Source organism: Charadrius vociferus, unplaced genomic scaffold (genome assembly GCF_000708025.1).
Source record: "Charadrius vociferus isolate BGI_N301 unplaced genomic scaffold, ASM70802v2 scaffold390, whole genome shotgun sequence".
Lineage (NCBI taxonomy): Eukaryota > Metazoa > Chordata > Aves > Charadriiformes > Charadriidae > Charadrius > Charadrius vociferus.
This window is the reverse complement of record NW_009646433.1, coordinates 955,589-969,655: the sequence shown is the minus strand read 5'-3', so window position 1 is coordinate 969,655 and position 14,067 is coordinate 955,589. Positions and strand designations below refer to the sequence as shown.

At 42.9% G+C, this 14,067-nt stretch overlaps 1 protein-coding gene across 1 annotated transcript in view; it reads left to right on the top strand.

Moving 5' to 3' along the window:
* The window catches only part of PRKG1 (protein kinase, cGMP-dependent, type I), a 517,290-nt gene that overhangs the window by 197,032 nt on the left and 306,191 nt on the right, over positions 1–14,067 (top strand). Inside the window, exon 4 of the mRNA XM_009881637.1 lies at positions 2,647–2,760. Within this exon, the coding sequence (XP_009879939.1) occupies positions 2,647–2,760 (114 nt within the window). The remainder of the gene's footprint in view (positions 1–2,646; positions 2,761–14,067) is intronic.

The following is a 14,067-nucleotide window of genomic DNA, read 5'->3' as shown; positions in this document are numbered from 1 at the left end:
TTGTCCCCCAGGACTCCCAGGTCCCTTTCCAGGTTCCTTTCAGCGTGGATTGCTTTGGGCAGCAACAGATGACATCTTGAGCGGTGGGATAGATCTCAGAACGCTTTTGAATAATGTGATCTGTTTGTGCGTTGCTGCTCAGATTTGGCTGTCTTTTCTCCGGAACCTGTTATGACTCCATGAGCTAAAAGTGAGGTAAACTTGTTACCTTTGTGGATCTTTGTTGTAGAGGTTTTTGTAGAAATATCCCCATTTCAGCTCTGCTGAATCTCAGTCCTGTTAAAAAAAAAAAAAAAGTATTCTTCAAAATCATTTTAGTCTCAAGTGTGTGAGGCACCATGAAAGGTTGATTTTGCTCATTCTTGAGATAAATACCTATTTCTGTGCTTCATATTAGATTGATACTTAATATGAACAAATAAATCAAACATTTTTAAAAAAAATGATAAAAAGAAATGGAGTTTTAAAGGGAAGTTAGCCTATACAAGGAATGGAATTCAGATCTAACGATAAATCAGCAACCTTAGAATTTAATTCTCCAGGGTTATTTATTAGCCCCGAAGTACTGTATTGCGTATTTTAGTATTTCTGTGATTGCTTTACTGTGTGAATATAGGTGAGTGCACTCTTGGCAGACCTTTAATGGGTGCTGAGTGTGCAGTATCAACGGCTAGTATTAATACTCAATGGGACGGATGCCATCTCCTTATACTTTGTTTGCCTTTACACGTTACCGTCCTCTGTATCTCCCCCTGCTGTGATGGGAGCTGCAGAACTCTGCACATGGCAGAGCCAGCCCGCTGTCCCAAAAGAAATGGCATTTTCTCCTCCTTATATATAAGAGTGTGTGTGTATATTTTTTTCAAGGCCAGGTTGGACGGGGCTTGGAGCAACCTGGGCTGGTGGGAGGTGGCCCTGCCCAGGGCAGGGGGTTGGGTCTTGATGGTCCTCAAGGTCCCTTCCAACTCTAGCCATTCTATGATATGGATGTTTGTATTTTTATATAAGTAATAATCATAAGTGCTGCTTTACTAGTGATAATTTTATCAAACAGTAGCTTTTAGGTTCATAAATAACAAGCATTATTTTTTTTTAATTTATTGTTTTTAATCATGAACAGCTGTTGGAATCTATTGCACCAGTCAGCGTAAGACCCCTCTCCCTCCAAAATAGTTTGTACCCTTTAAAGGCGTCCTGTAAAGTTTGCCCTGTCTTAATACAATGCCTTCTTCCATTCACCTCTACGTACCTTACCCTCTTTCTTTATTCTGCCATGGAAATGTTTGATGTCTTCTGCTCAACTGGAATGACCTTGTGATGTGTCCAGTAGTGATACGGTTTCTAAACTCATTTTGGAGTCCTCAAGGATTGGTTTTTCTCGTTAGCGTGTTATTTTGGTAGAGTAGCATGGGTAGGCTGGAGTCACTCTTGCTTTGAGGGGTTTGGTGGGTACAAGCGGTGTAGACTTACCCGCAGATACGTAGGGCTGACGGCACTGTGGTTTCAAGCATATATGTTATGTAGAAATTCTTTTTGTGATGGTGCTCGTTTTGTGCTGAGTGCCTCTGGATTCAGGACGTGGGGTTGTATCATCTCTTATCAAATTAATTAGTTCTCTATTTTTGCAAGCATTTGAGGCCCGGTTTGGTATCTAACAGGCGAATGCAGATATCCGTGAGGCGGGTGATAGCCAGTAAACTCTGACCTTCTCTCTTGCTGGGTGTAGACCCACAGAGTGATGCCCTGGGGGCTGCTGTAGCAGGATCCCTTCCCAATCCGCTTCCCAATCCGGGGCGAGAGGAGGCTTCTTAGTGGCTGATAACATTCAAAATTCTCCCTTTTCTGTCCTGAGCTGTATTTGTTACAGCCTAAATGGTGGTCCTAGGTGCGATAACTCCGTGTTCCCCACACACGTGTGCTCTGCTTCTCATCGTGGCATTACTCGTGCGCGCGCAAGGTGGTGGGACCATCTTCAGCTCCTTTCCTTCTCCTGGCTCTTGTTCTTCAGATGTCCTTTGAGACCCCCAAACTGGCCCTGAGCTGCTTTCTTTCCATTCAACCTTTGCTTTTAAATCCGCCTCGCATGTCTTCTCTCGGCACGGTATTGGTAAGCAGATAAAGCAGACTTGCTCCGGTAAGATGAAATGTTCAAAAAGGAAAGGTACGGTGAGATGGGAATTAAATAATGGCCACAGGTCAAAGTAATTTTCCTTTCGATAATGGCTGTGTTATTCATGGATGAGTGTTCTGGGGGATTAGTTTCTCAGCGAAAATGAGCAAAATTACTCTGTGGTGTTCATGTGTGGTGCTAAAAGACCTAAATCTTTTCCTTTTTTAACACAAAATTGGAGAAAATTTCACCTGAAAGTGTAATACATGAAACAAAGTTCACATGAAGCTTAGTGGACCGTACAGATACTTCACTAAAAAACCTCCAGTGTTTAAAGCTTATATATGCAACGGTTGTTTTTAACCTTTTCTTGAGTTTGTGCTGTCCTTCGTAATACGTTTAATTGGTTTTCAAGTTGTAAGGCTCAGGTGTTTTTATTCACAGTATAATCAAATACATTTTAAAACTTAAGTCTGAAAGAGAATTTCCCTTTTAAAATGGTCTTTTTTTTTTTTTTTTCTTTTTCTTTCTCACAGATGGGAAGGTTGAAGTGACAAAAGAAGGTGTGAAGCTGTGCACCATGGGACCTGGCAAAGTATTTGGGGAGTTAGCCATCCTCTACAACTGCACCCGAACAGCAACTGTCAAAAGTAAGATCATTTTCGAGCTTTGATGTTGAATGACTTGGGATTCCGTTGGGAAGTAGGCTTCCTCTCATCTCTTCTTTGGAGTTGCAGCCTCTGGTAGATGTTCCGCTTTCTTAATTAGACTCTTTAGGGCGCGGATTGTAGTGTTGAATTTAGCCAGCGCGAGCGGGAAGAAGATGCAAAAGAAGCGCTTCACCGGATTCTTTCGCTCAGGTTTGTTCGCGTAGGGACTCTCCTATATTAATATGGCACAGCTGATGCTACTTTATGCAGAGGAGCCGATACCGTATCTTTCCTTACTTGCTGAACCTCATGACACGTATGGCTGTTGCTTCGAAGAGTATATCTCTTACCCTTGTAAGCGTTAAATCTTAAGGCAAACTCAGGAAGTTTAGCTTATGTATTTTCTCAGGACAGGTCACTGTATTTCCCCCTAAAATGACTAAACAAAATCACACACACGCAAAAAAAACCCCACCCCAGGATGGCACTGATCCCCTGCTCAAAGTCTTCAGGGCTCCTCCTGCAAGCTGGTTTCTTTTAGGAATGTCCTAGGTAAAAGCCTGTGTTGCACAATAAGTAGAGGAAAAAATCACATCGCTACGGGCGGCATAAATACATTTTCATTTGAATTCAGATTAATAGTGGAGATTTGGGATATACGATACCACAGTCTACCTTGATTTTGAGGATAAGAGTTTATGGTGACATCTTAAGCAGAGAGGTTCTGTAGGAGATGATAAATAGTTTTGTGGTTTAAAGACGCTGTAGGGGAGAAGTTAGAAGGGTACAGGTGGGATAGAGTAGTACAAAGACAAACAAGTGGTACCGAAATAATAACTCGTGTGAGCCCCTGTTCAGAAGAAAGCCTTTTACAATTACCTAATTTCATTTCAAAAAGAGAGAGAAAGGGAACGAATGGGCCGAAATGAGAAAACAGGAAAAGATAACTGGATTTTTTTGTGAAGAACATGCTGTTCTCCGTAATTCTTCAGAACTTGACTGACGTACTCTAGTTTCACCTGCACAAACCTTGCCTTTTTACAAGTCCTGTTTATTGCAGGTAAATCCTCAGCTACAACACAGTTCATCGGTGGTACAGCTTATACTTGGGAGTCATCCAAATGACTAGCAAACGCTTTGGAGTAATCCCAAATGACGTAGCAAACGTGCATGTTGCACGAGTCATGCCTAGCTCGACGGGGACAGCCCCAGGGACCTCCAGGCTACTTCAGACAGCGTGGTGGGCTGCTCTTCTATGAGATGCTCTATCACCTTCCCCTTAGTCAACCAAGGAGAACCTGGGTGCGAATGGGAAGCGGATGTTGATCCACCCTCTCCTCCCCAAACTTTCCTGCCCCATTAGGTACATTATCCACGTACAGCCTGGTTTCCAGTCTAATTAAAGGTTTGGGGGATTGATGATAGCAATGAGTTCAGGTAAACTGCAGCCTTACGTGATAAATACGCTTATGGAAAGTTGGAAAGAGCAGAGAAGGAGGGGAGATGGTAGAATCCTAGAAAAGGAAACAAGAGGATGTTTTTAATTTAGTTCCCTTTAGAAATGCAGCGCTAAAAGGCACCTGATCCTCTAATACCACGAGCACTACATCCTTCATGGTCACACTGTTCCTCTGTCCATTTTCAACCTGTTTGTACAAGTGGCTCCAACAGGAAATAATACTGGCAGCAGTTTTTGCTGTCAGTTTTGCTATTTCTTGCTTTTTCATGTACTATGTCTCCTCTCTTGAGCAAACTTCCAGATTGCCACTTGGCACTTAGTTTTACCGAATCCCTTTTTCCTGGTTAAATTGGGGGCAGTAGTAAGGTCACTGCTATAACTGTCCTCAGAGAGATCTTTCTTCAAGAAAGAGGTGTCTGCGTTTGTTGTTATAGTCTGTTCCTTTCCCACTGGCACCGTAAAATTATGATAATTATGCACCTTCTTCTGCCGGCAGCTGTCGGGCATGTAATCTCGTTTCCAACGCCAGCGAGTGACTTTCAGGTATTTTCTCTCTCATTATTGCGCGAGTTAAGTCACAGTTGTGATTGTAATTGGCTTTATATCCTTTCAAGTGCAGTGGCACACACGGGCACAGCTTGGCTTTGGGGAACTGTTTCAGCTAGACCTAACTGAACGGGGAGGTCTGAGAGGTGTGAAGATCAATTTAGGGCATGTTATTGACTTAAATTGCTGCTGCTAGTAAGCAACTTCAAACAGCTGTTTGTTCTTTTGGCTAAATGATAAATAAATGTCGTAAAACTCTAAAAAGGCGAACGCTGGTAAATATTCCATTAAGGCTGATGAGAACTTTGATCATTACAAGTTTTATCTCAGGAGAACTAACAGTTGATGAGTGTAATGAGAATAGACACCCAGTCAACAGTGCTGCTGGAGAGGGTGAGCGTGTGTCAGGGGGCATCATCCAGCTGCCATTTAGAGAAACACTTTAAGCCAGGGCTTCCCAATTCTCAGGAGATAGATTTCCATTACCTCCAGAGTGTCAGAAGTGGTTTTTGATGTGTTTGCCAGTGCTTCATTACAAGGCCGTTAAGTATTTCTTTTTGAAAAACGAACTTGCGTCAAAGACCAAATGAAGGATGCGTTATGGTAGTGGGAAGCTCGGCAGTGCCTTTGGGCCGTAATGATGTGTCAGCTGCGTTGACGTCTAGTGCTGTAACTCGTTTGTATGTCTGGTCTTGTTTTGGCTTTCTAAATAATAAAGTTTTTAGTGTCATTACTCACTGCGTTACTCTACACGGGCTCTTTCAGCTGGTGTTCGCTCTGTAGGAGATTATGAACTTAAAGGGATACATCGCTGTAGGAAGGGCTTTGCCTCTTAAAAATAATTTAGAATGCTTGAAATTTTAATTATTCTGATTTGAGTCCTTCTGGTTCATTACGACCTCTTTAATAAGACAGCCCAGGTCTTTTGAAAACCTGCCCCAAGAGGAGAACTACTATATTTTTTCAGTATTATTACAGTCTTAAGTAAAAGCAGGATGGGGTCTACCCAGGGCCTGGGAAGAAGGAGCGACCCAAACCCTTGGGTGTTCAGAAGCACCGAGGAAGGTAGGGCCCCATCTCATGACGTGTGGCCTCATCTTTAAAATAACTGCTCTACAATTCTTTGACATCCGTTTTTTTCTTTTGTTGTTGTTATTATCCTGAAGCTTTTGGTTTACACTTCTAGATACTACAGAAAGAATAATCGTTGGGCTTTTTCTGGTGGAGGCTGTTCAGTCTGATGCTCCAAGAATGTCACTATCCCGGCATTCTGAAGCGCTGGTGTTTACAGATCAGCTTCCATTACATATACAACTAAATCTAAATCAGCAGCTAATTTTTTCCTCTGTCAGTATTCATTATCCAGAGTTCTCAAGTGCCCAAATGCAAAACTTGCTGCTCCTTGCAATTTAAAGCAGAATCACGGGCTTTCTTCCCCGATTCCAACAAATAATTAAATTCAGTGCATTAGAATAAGGAAAAGAAAACTCCACTCGTTATGGGTAAATTATCTCACAGCTAAAATTATGTCTCTAATTCCCTGGGACAGTGGTATTCTCCACATACACCTGTTTCCCTGTCTATCTCAAATTGCTATTGTCGCCTCTTGGAGTTGAGTTGAGTGGAGTTGAGTTGAGTGTCTTAAACTAGTAAAGGCGGTGAGCTGGGTTTTCACATCACTCAGAAATAAGGTCGTTGACTCAGCACGCGATCCACATATTAAAAATACTCTGGGGTTTGTTGGTTTTGTTTATCTCTGCTCTGGCTGGCTGCTTTCTTCCTGTAACCACTGCCTGTTAATAACAGGCTGAATGCCTGAAGTCTCTGCTATGGTTGTCTTTTAGCATCAAGGCAAATGTGGGTGGGTGGGTGGGTGAGTCGCCGCTGCCCTTCTCTTCCAGTCTGTGGGTACAGCATCAGTGCGAGAGTCCAGTGACGCACTGGTCAAGAGACGTGCGGATGCACCTTGGCTCTGCCCGAGCCAGCCAGCTCGTTATTAGACCTCGTTAATGAGGAGTCTTTCCTGTACACCAAGAAAGGATTGTCTTGCTCATTGCCAAGCAAACGGGATTTCCTAGTGTGTTATCGCACAAGTCTGAAAGAAGTAAAAAGGTATTAAAATTCAAATGTGGTTTTGTTTATTAGTGACATGGGTGGTAGAGGGAACTGTATGAGATGTCAGGAGACAAACGCAGAAAAGGCAAAATCCCCTGTTGAATTCAGGTTGTTTGTAAAACTTTGTGATTCTTCATTTCGTAACACAAAAGGTCTCCTCAGTAAGTGGAAATTTATCTGCTGTTAATATTGCGCAGTAGTTCTCATACCCCTTAAAGAATAATCTGATGAGCAGAGTTCAGTAGTATTTTTGCAGGCAGGTTTGGGGGTTTTGAATTTGTGAAAGGAGCGCATTCTTCATGCACTAAGGATTTTATACTTGTTTAAGAGGTGGCCTTAGCATGTAAAACTATATTCTTCTGGGGGCAAAATTCGAATAAAAAATTCTTCCCACAAAAACATGTCGATGCAAGGCTGCCAGTTCTGCTGGAGTTATACTTAACAGCAGTCTGTGTTTTTAGGAAAACAATATTAGGGGGGGAAAAAAAGAAAGTTGTTAAACTGTGTATTATGTAAATCTTTTTTCTGCTGAAACTAAGGGTGTCTCCTCAAAAGCCAGCACAAGAATTTCTCAAGCTTCTTTCTTATCCGCAGCGCTAATAGTACAGAACTCGGTGCCGTGCAGGCTGATGAAGGGAGCAGTCTATCAATTTGTTGCCAAGCTTGGATGAGTTTGAATTTTCCATTGCTGGTTTTCTGGGGTTTTTTTGTTTGCTTTTTTTTTTTTTCATTGGAGTCCTATGGAATGACTTCCCTAGGTTGCTAGCTGCAGCCCCAGAAATGACCTTGGCAATGGGGCTAATTTGCAAGGAAGAATAAGGCAACACTCAGGTGCCAATTAAAACTGCAGACTCTCATTAAAAGCCTTTTGAGAAAGGTGTTGCCTTACAACAGTTATGGGAAGTCGTGTAAAGGTTGCTCAGATCATAGAATCACAGAATGGTTTGGATTGGAAGGGTCTTTGAAGGCCATCTAGTCCAACCCCCCTGCCATAGGCCAGGACACCTCCCCCCAGCCCAGGTTGCTCCAAGCCCTGTCCAACCTGGCCTTGAACACCTCCAGGGATGGGGCAGCCACAGCTTCTCGGGGCAACCTGCCCCAGGGGCTCACCACCTTCACGGGCAAGAATTTCTTCCTAATATCTCATCTATATCTCCCTTCCTCCAATTTGAACCATTCCCCCTCCTCCTATCCCTACGTGCCCTTGTAAAAAGTCCCTCCCCAGCTCTCCTGGAGCCCTTTAGGGACTGGAAGGGGCTCTAAGGTCTCCCCAGAGCCTTCTCTTCTCCAGCCTGAACAGCCCCAACTCTCTCAGCCTGATCTATGTCAGAAAAGTTGACTTTAGATAATCAACCATTTGATTAAAAGCTTTCTGATATTACTTACAGGTATAAACCCCAGGTTGGCCAAGGCAGAGATGATCAGGTCACAGATCAGCCTTGTGTGCCTGGGCGGGATAACTGGATATATCCTTGGAGAAAGTCATTTAAACACTCCTTTGCACTGCCTATATTTTTCTCTGACCTTTACAGGTTTTTTTTGCCAGGTTGTGTGACAAAGTGGAACTGGATCATTCTGCTAAGGGAAAGACAACAAGAGAAAACAGTGTTGAGGATAACGGGCAAGACTTTTTTGCCCTTCATCTTGTTCGGGGAGGAGCATCTTCAGTCTGGCATCTCCGTAGCGCAGGCGATAGAAGCATAGTGTGGGGTGGTCCCGACCACTGCAGCACAGAGCAGTGAAATTTTAACTGAGAGACAGTCTAATTGAAGAGAGAATAGTCCAAGATGGGAAGAGCACAATGAAAAATTCATATAACACGTGGGTTCATTGTGCGTCTGAAACGCCAACGGGGTTGTTGAACTCGGTGGCAAAAGTAAGAGCTGGTTAAGGAAGCATGGCAATAAAAGAGGAAATATGGAAATAAAACGACTGGGCAAATGAAAATCAATTTGGATTTGGTTTTGGTTGTGGTTAAGTATCAACTCAGTGCTTAAACTGGTTGCCTTCCAATACAGGGTTTGTTTTTTTTTTTAATCTTGATGCGGTTCTGGTCCCTCAAGATTGGAGTGACCGCATCAGTTAGGAGCGCTGTGGCAGCGCTAACGTTTCCAAAGCGTACGGCTGACCGCCTGCACAAAAGCTTTAGGGTTATTGCTTAGCCTGACCTTTTGTTTTGACTTCTTCTTTTCAATCGTGGGAACTTCAGCTGGTTTCTAGCAGGGCAGCAAAGCTGGGCTGAAAATATTGCGAGCAAGGTACAAGCCAAAATCATCGGTGGAGGAAAGAGCGGTGTTTTATTAGAAAGGGGGTGTTTTTTTTCTGGAGAAAGTTGATTCAGGGAGTGATGGGGCTGTGGAGGAGCAGATACGGGGCCGCTGGTTGATGGTCTGTTTGGGAGCAGCACTTTGCTGCTTTGCATTTTCAAGAGGTCGTGAGCTCACAGAACTATGTTGCATATACTTTTTCTCCCATTTCTGCACATTACCCCCCCCAACTGTGTACATGTTGACTTTTGATTATTATTTCAGTATTTTGGGGGCAGGAGAGTTTGATCCTCACTGCTTCAGGAGTTTGAGGAACACTATCCATTGAAATGGCTCTTGGACTCAGGCTTTCACCACTGAGAAGCCTTCGGTGTAGAAAGCTGCCGATCCTATCTGGGAAAGAGATGACTTCTGCTATGCATTACATTTTCTACACTTGCGAACACAGAAGGAGAAGTGGTTCTTACTCTGACTTACACACTGTGACCCAAAATGTGGAAGTTTCATTCTTTTTCTTCCCAATTTTCAGTGTTTCTAACATAAAAGGTCCAAAAGAAAATAAAGTCCCTGATACCCAGTTCCTAAGAATCATGCGCCTGAAATAAAAAAAAGACTTACGAATAAGGAAGGTGCGAGCTCTGGCAACATTTTATTTGATTCTCTGAAGAAATGCTTTATTGGATCAGCGTATTAATTTCAAGACGACTGCGTTTTCAGTTCCTGGGTTGGGGGCAACTGCAATTTGAGCTGAGAAAGAAGTGAGGGGGTTTGGCTGGGTTATGAAGCACCAGCCCTGCCTCCAGGAATTGTCAGGGTGGATTTTTCTGTCTTTGCTGTTCGGATTTCTTTGAGCTGTTATTAAAACCAAGAAATCCCTAGCGCTTGCTCGCTGCGTCCTTAAGCGTTCTGGTAGTTGGGGTGTTTGTGTTGCCTTTGCTCTTGAGAAAATCTGCCTTGTCTCTCAGAGTCTTTAATTAGTGCTTTTAATTAAAATAGACTTGTTTCTCTTTTTCTTTGGGGTTGGTTTGTTTGCTTTGTTAGTAACAGTAGGGTTTGTTTAGTTTGCCTGCCTTGGGCGCCTTCAGCGTTGTGCTAGTCTTTGCAGGATGGAAAGTGTTGCAGTTTAGGGGCTCTGTTTTCTGTGGCTCGTTCAACCGGATTTTTTTTTCTTTTTTAAATTTTTTTTTTTTGTATTAAACTTTTTCAAGATTAGCATTGTGACAGTGCTTGGTACCCAGAGTTTTCCCCGTGGTCCCTCTAGTTGGTTTAAGGTGGCTATTATCTTTAGCGGCTCAGCTGCAGGTGCTTCGGAGGAGAGGCATCGATGTGAGTTACCTTTTCTAGCGGCGCTCTTCAGATCACAGAGACCGAAAGCGGTGATGGCTTTTGGAGTGGTTTTGCTCCGGGAAGACACCACAAGCTGTTTTGGAGGCAGGAATGGAAGAAAGATGCTGAAGCGTGGTTGATGGCTTGTGTGGGGAGTCTATGAAACATGACATCTCTGCGGAATCAAAGAGAAACTTCTTCAGTACGTTATTTTGGGGTGCGTGCCAACGTGTTGGAAAGAGGGCAGGAAAAGAACGCAGCAGCATCTTGTGAATATCTTAGTTTTTCTCTCCTTACTTAGGTTATTCCCTAGTTAATTGTAGAATAGCTCGGAAGTTTTAGTTTTGGATTACTCATTTTCTTTAACTCTTCCTTCAGCGCCTGCTTTAAGGCTTTAGAAAAGGTATTATGAAACAGAGCCTGGAAAACTTAGGAATCATTTTAAGTAAAGAGACACTTGTAGGAACGGGACTTGAAAGCCTGTTGCAGCTCAATTTGCAAACGGAGCGTGGAAAAATCTTGAACGCTAGTTCTGTTTTATAATGAGGTTGAATACCTGGAGAGAGAAAGGTCTGTAAAAAGAAAAAAAAAACAAAACAAAACAAACTGTTCAGCCCAGGAAAATTCTTGAAGAGCGTTCCTCAAACACACTGGCAAGAGCAGCTCCCGTAACGCCTGGAGGTTTAGGCTTCACATTGCGATTTGAGGACCGGTCTGCTGCATGGTAAAGCTGGAGCAGAAGGAGCCCAATGTAGGTGTGCGTACTGCCGGGTGCCCGGGCTGCCCGCTGGGAAGCCGCGTAGATCCTGAGCTGTAGCTGCTCTGCATGACGTCTGCATTCCTGTTGCAGAGAGGATCATCCCTCTTTTTCGGATGTAGGATGTTATTTAACCCTCAATTTTTGTTATAGGAAAAAGCCTTCAGTTTAAGTCCACATTTGAAAACTATACAGACCTGTTTGCCAGAGCTCTGAATAAAATGCTACTTGTTGTGTCTGATGTGGAATTAGGATCATCATGCGGGGAAAATGAAGCACTTGAGTTGGTTTTTAAATAATTTTGTTGATATTTTTCATGTTGTTTTAATTGCAGAGTTGGATAATCTGAGAAACCATCACAGTTAAACATGTTCATAAGTAGATTATTACTTTCTCCATGCAACCCTTAAAGAGTAGTTAATACTAACAGCGGCTGTAAAATAATTACTTCGCGAGAGCTTCCTTTTCGTCCTCTTTTATTCATGTCTCCAAAAACGTTACTGATGCATGAAATATGGCTAGAGCAATTTTGATAAATGAGATGCCTGAACTTTGCTAATGAGCAAAGCTTTGAGCGATTTTGATAAACAAGAGAATGCGATGGTAGCGTTTGCCATTTATATTGATTTATGGGCTCAACAGTACATGGTCCTTCAGATTAAAATGCACAGGGTCTGGTTTTGACTCATCAATATATAAAAGTGTCTTTCTTCTAGACTATTTCGTGGTATTAATTGGGGAACAAAGAGCTGCTTGGTACTGAGACAGACACAGAACCGATCAATTTGTGTTGCAGAACCACAGCGACCATCCCCTTTTGTTCTCTAAAGCCACTTCAGAAGACGCTTGATGAATTGAAATCACCCCATGCTGCCTTTCCTGGTCTCCATAAAAGCATAGTTTTTAAAGATATTTTTACCCTTCATAATTCAGGGTTTCTTTATGAGTGCCCATGGATTAATTTTAAAGATTTGATTATACCTTTCTGTATCGGAGGACTTGTGCTTCCCTATATTTGAAGTCCATCGCTTTCAATAAGCTTCCATTAAGGTAATCTTAAAACAAAATCTCCCAACAATAAGCTCAAATACGTAACTAGTCAGTAAATGGAGCTGCAATTTATATTGCTTTCAGCCAAGCTGTAGCATCACAGTCTCCGCTGCCTGATGTGGTTGGTCCCTTTGGACCGTGCTGATCCTGCTCCCTCCACCATCTCTGATAGCAGTGGGCTTCAGATCTTCCCAGTCCATAAAGAGCAGTAGTATTTTTTTCAACGTTAAAGTCATCTTCTACAGGTCTAATTGACCTTTTTTTTTTTTTTTTTTTTTATTATTCCCCCTTATTTGTGATATTGTAGGATTTGGTGAAAACAGTTCTGCATTCATTTTACTCACTGCCTTGATGACACCAAGCCTTAGCCTTAGTCTTCTCCTCTGCAGATTGCCAACCTGTTCAGCCTCTCCTTGTAAGGCTTTGTGGTGGGAGTTTCCGATGTCCAAGTCAGACTTCCAGATTCTAAGGAATGCTGTCACTTATAACCTTAACCTTACAAATAGGGAATCCTGAATTTCTTAGCGTAGAACGCTTTTTTTAAAATTTTACATTGTAGTTCTGTGAACTTGTGTTCAGGCTTACTAGCTATTACTTCCTCTAAAAAAAGAATAAAAATATTTTTACTATTCCCAATGTTCCTTGCAAATATTAGCAAGAAAGAAAAAAGTGAATTGGAAGGTTTTTTTTTTCTTTTATCAAAAGACTTTTTTTTTCTTTCTTGACAAGTAAGAGATCAACAAAGAGTAACTGTATCTGCTGTGTTTTGGTATATTTTAAATTATGAACTTTCTCCCTTATTTAGTCTTTCAAATTTGCCCCTGAAAGGTTTATGGGAAACTCTTTAGCTTCTGTAGGATTTCTGACTCTCTAATTAAAGTAACTGTAGAAGTGTACAGGGTTCCCTGCCTTTTGTCCGTGCTAAAGGTGAAAGAAACACTTTTGCATGAGGCTGCCTCAGGGTGGGCTATCTGTTAGTACAGTTTCTACCAGAAAAATCGCAAATAGAAACTATGGAAGGTTCCAGGGCCATTATAAAGGCGAGCGATACCCCTGGGACAGCGCTTTCTCCTTGGGTGATGACGCCCTCAGCTTCTGCGTGTGACCAGCCCTATTTACCTGGGTGTTTGCAGGAAACCAGTTTGTCTCCATAGACGATTAGCTTGAGCCCTACTTTTGTGCTTCTCTGGAAAGCTATTTAGCAGTCAGTTCTTCTTCTTCCTTCCCCTTGCTCATCGTACTCTCGCTAACTCTGCTCTCGAGTCTGGAACGGAGGCGCTTGGCGCCTTTGCAGAAGATGTTCTCCTTCCCCGGGCAGTGCAGAATTAGCATGCAGCACAACATGAGCAGTAAAATTCATTCTCCGCATGGTTAAAGGTCATCGATAGATCTCCACAGACGTTTAAAGAGCACGTAAAGGATGCCCCCGGTGCTTTTGTTGACAGACCAGCACTCTTTGTTGCCCTGTGTTTTACAGCGAGCAAAACGGAGACCGGGAGCAGATCCAAGTTCAGTCTGGAGATCCAAAGCAGCGCTTCTGCTTTTAGTGCCTGTGCAGTGGAGAAACGTGTGTGAGCACTGAAACTAAAAGTATTCTCCTCTTAAATAGTCCCCAAGTCTAATGCTAATTATTGTTTCACACAATCACAGAATAGTCAGGTCAGAAGAGCCCTCTGGAGCTCCCCCAGTGCCACCCCCCGCCAGAGCAGGGGCACCTCCAGCAGTGGCACAGGACGGCGTCCAGGCGGGTTTGGGATGGCTCCAGAGGGGGAGACTCCCCCACCTCT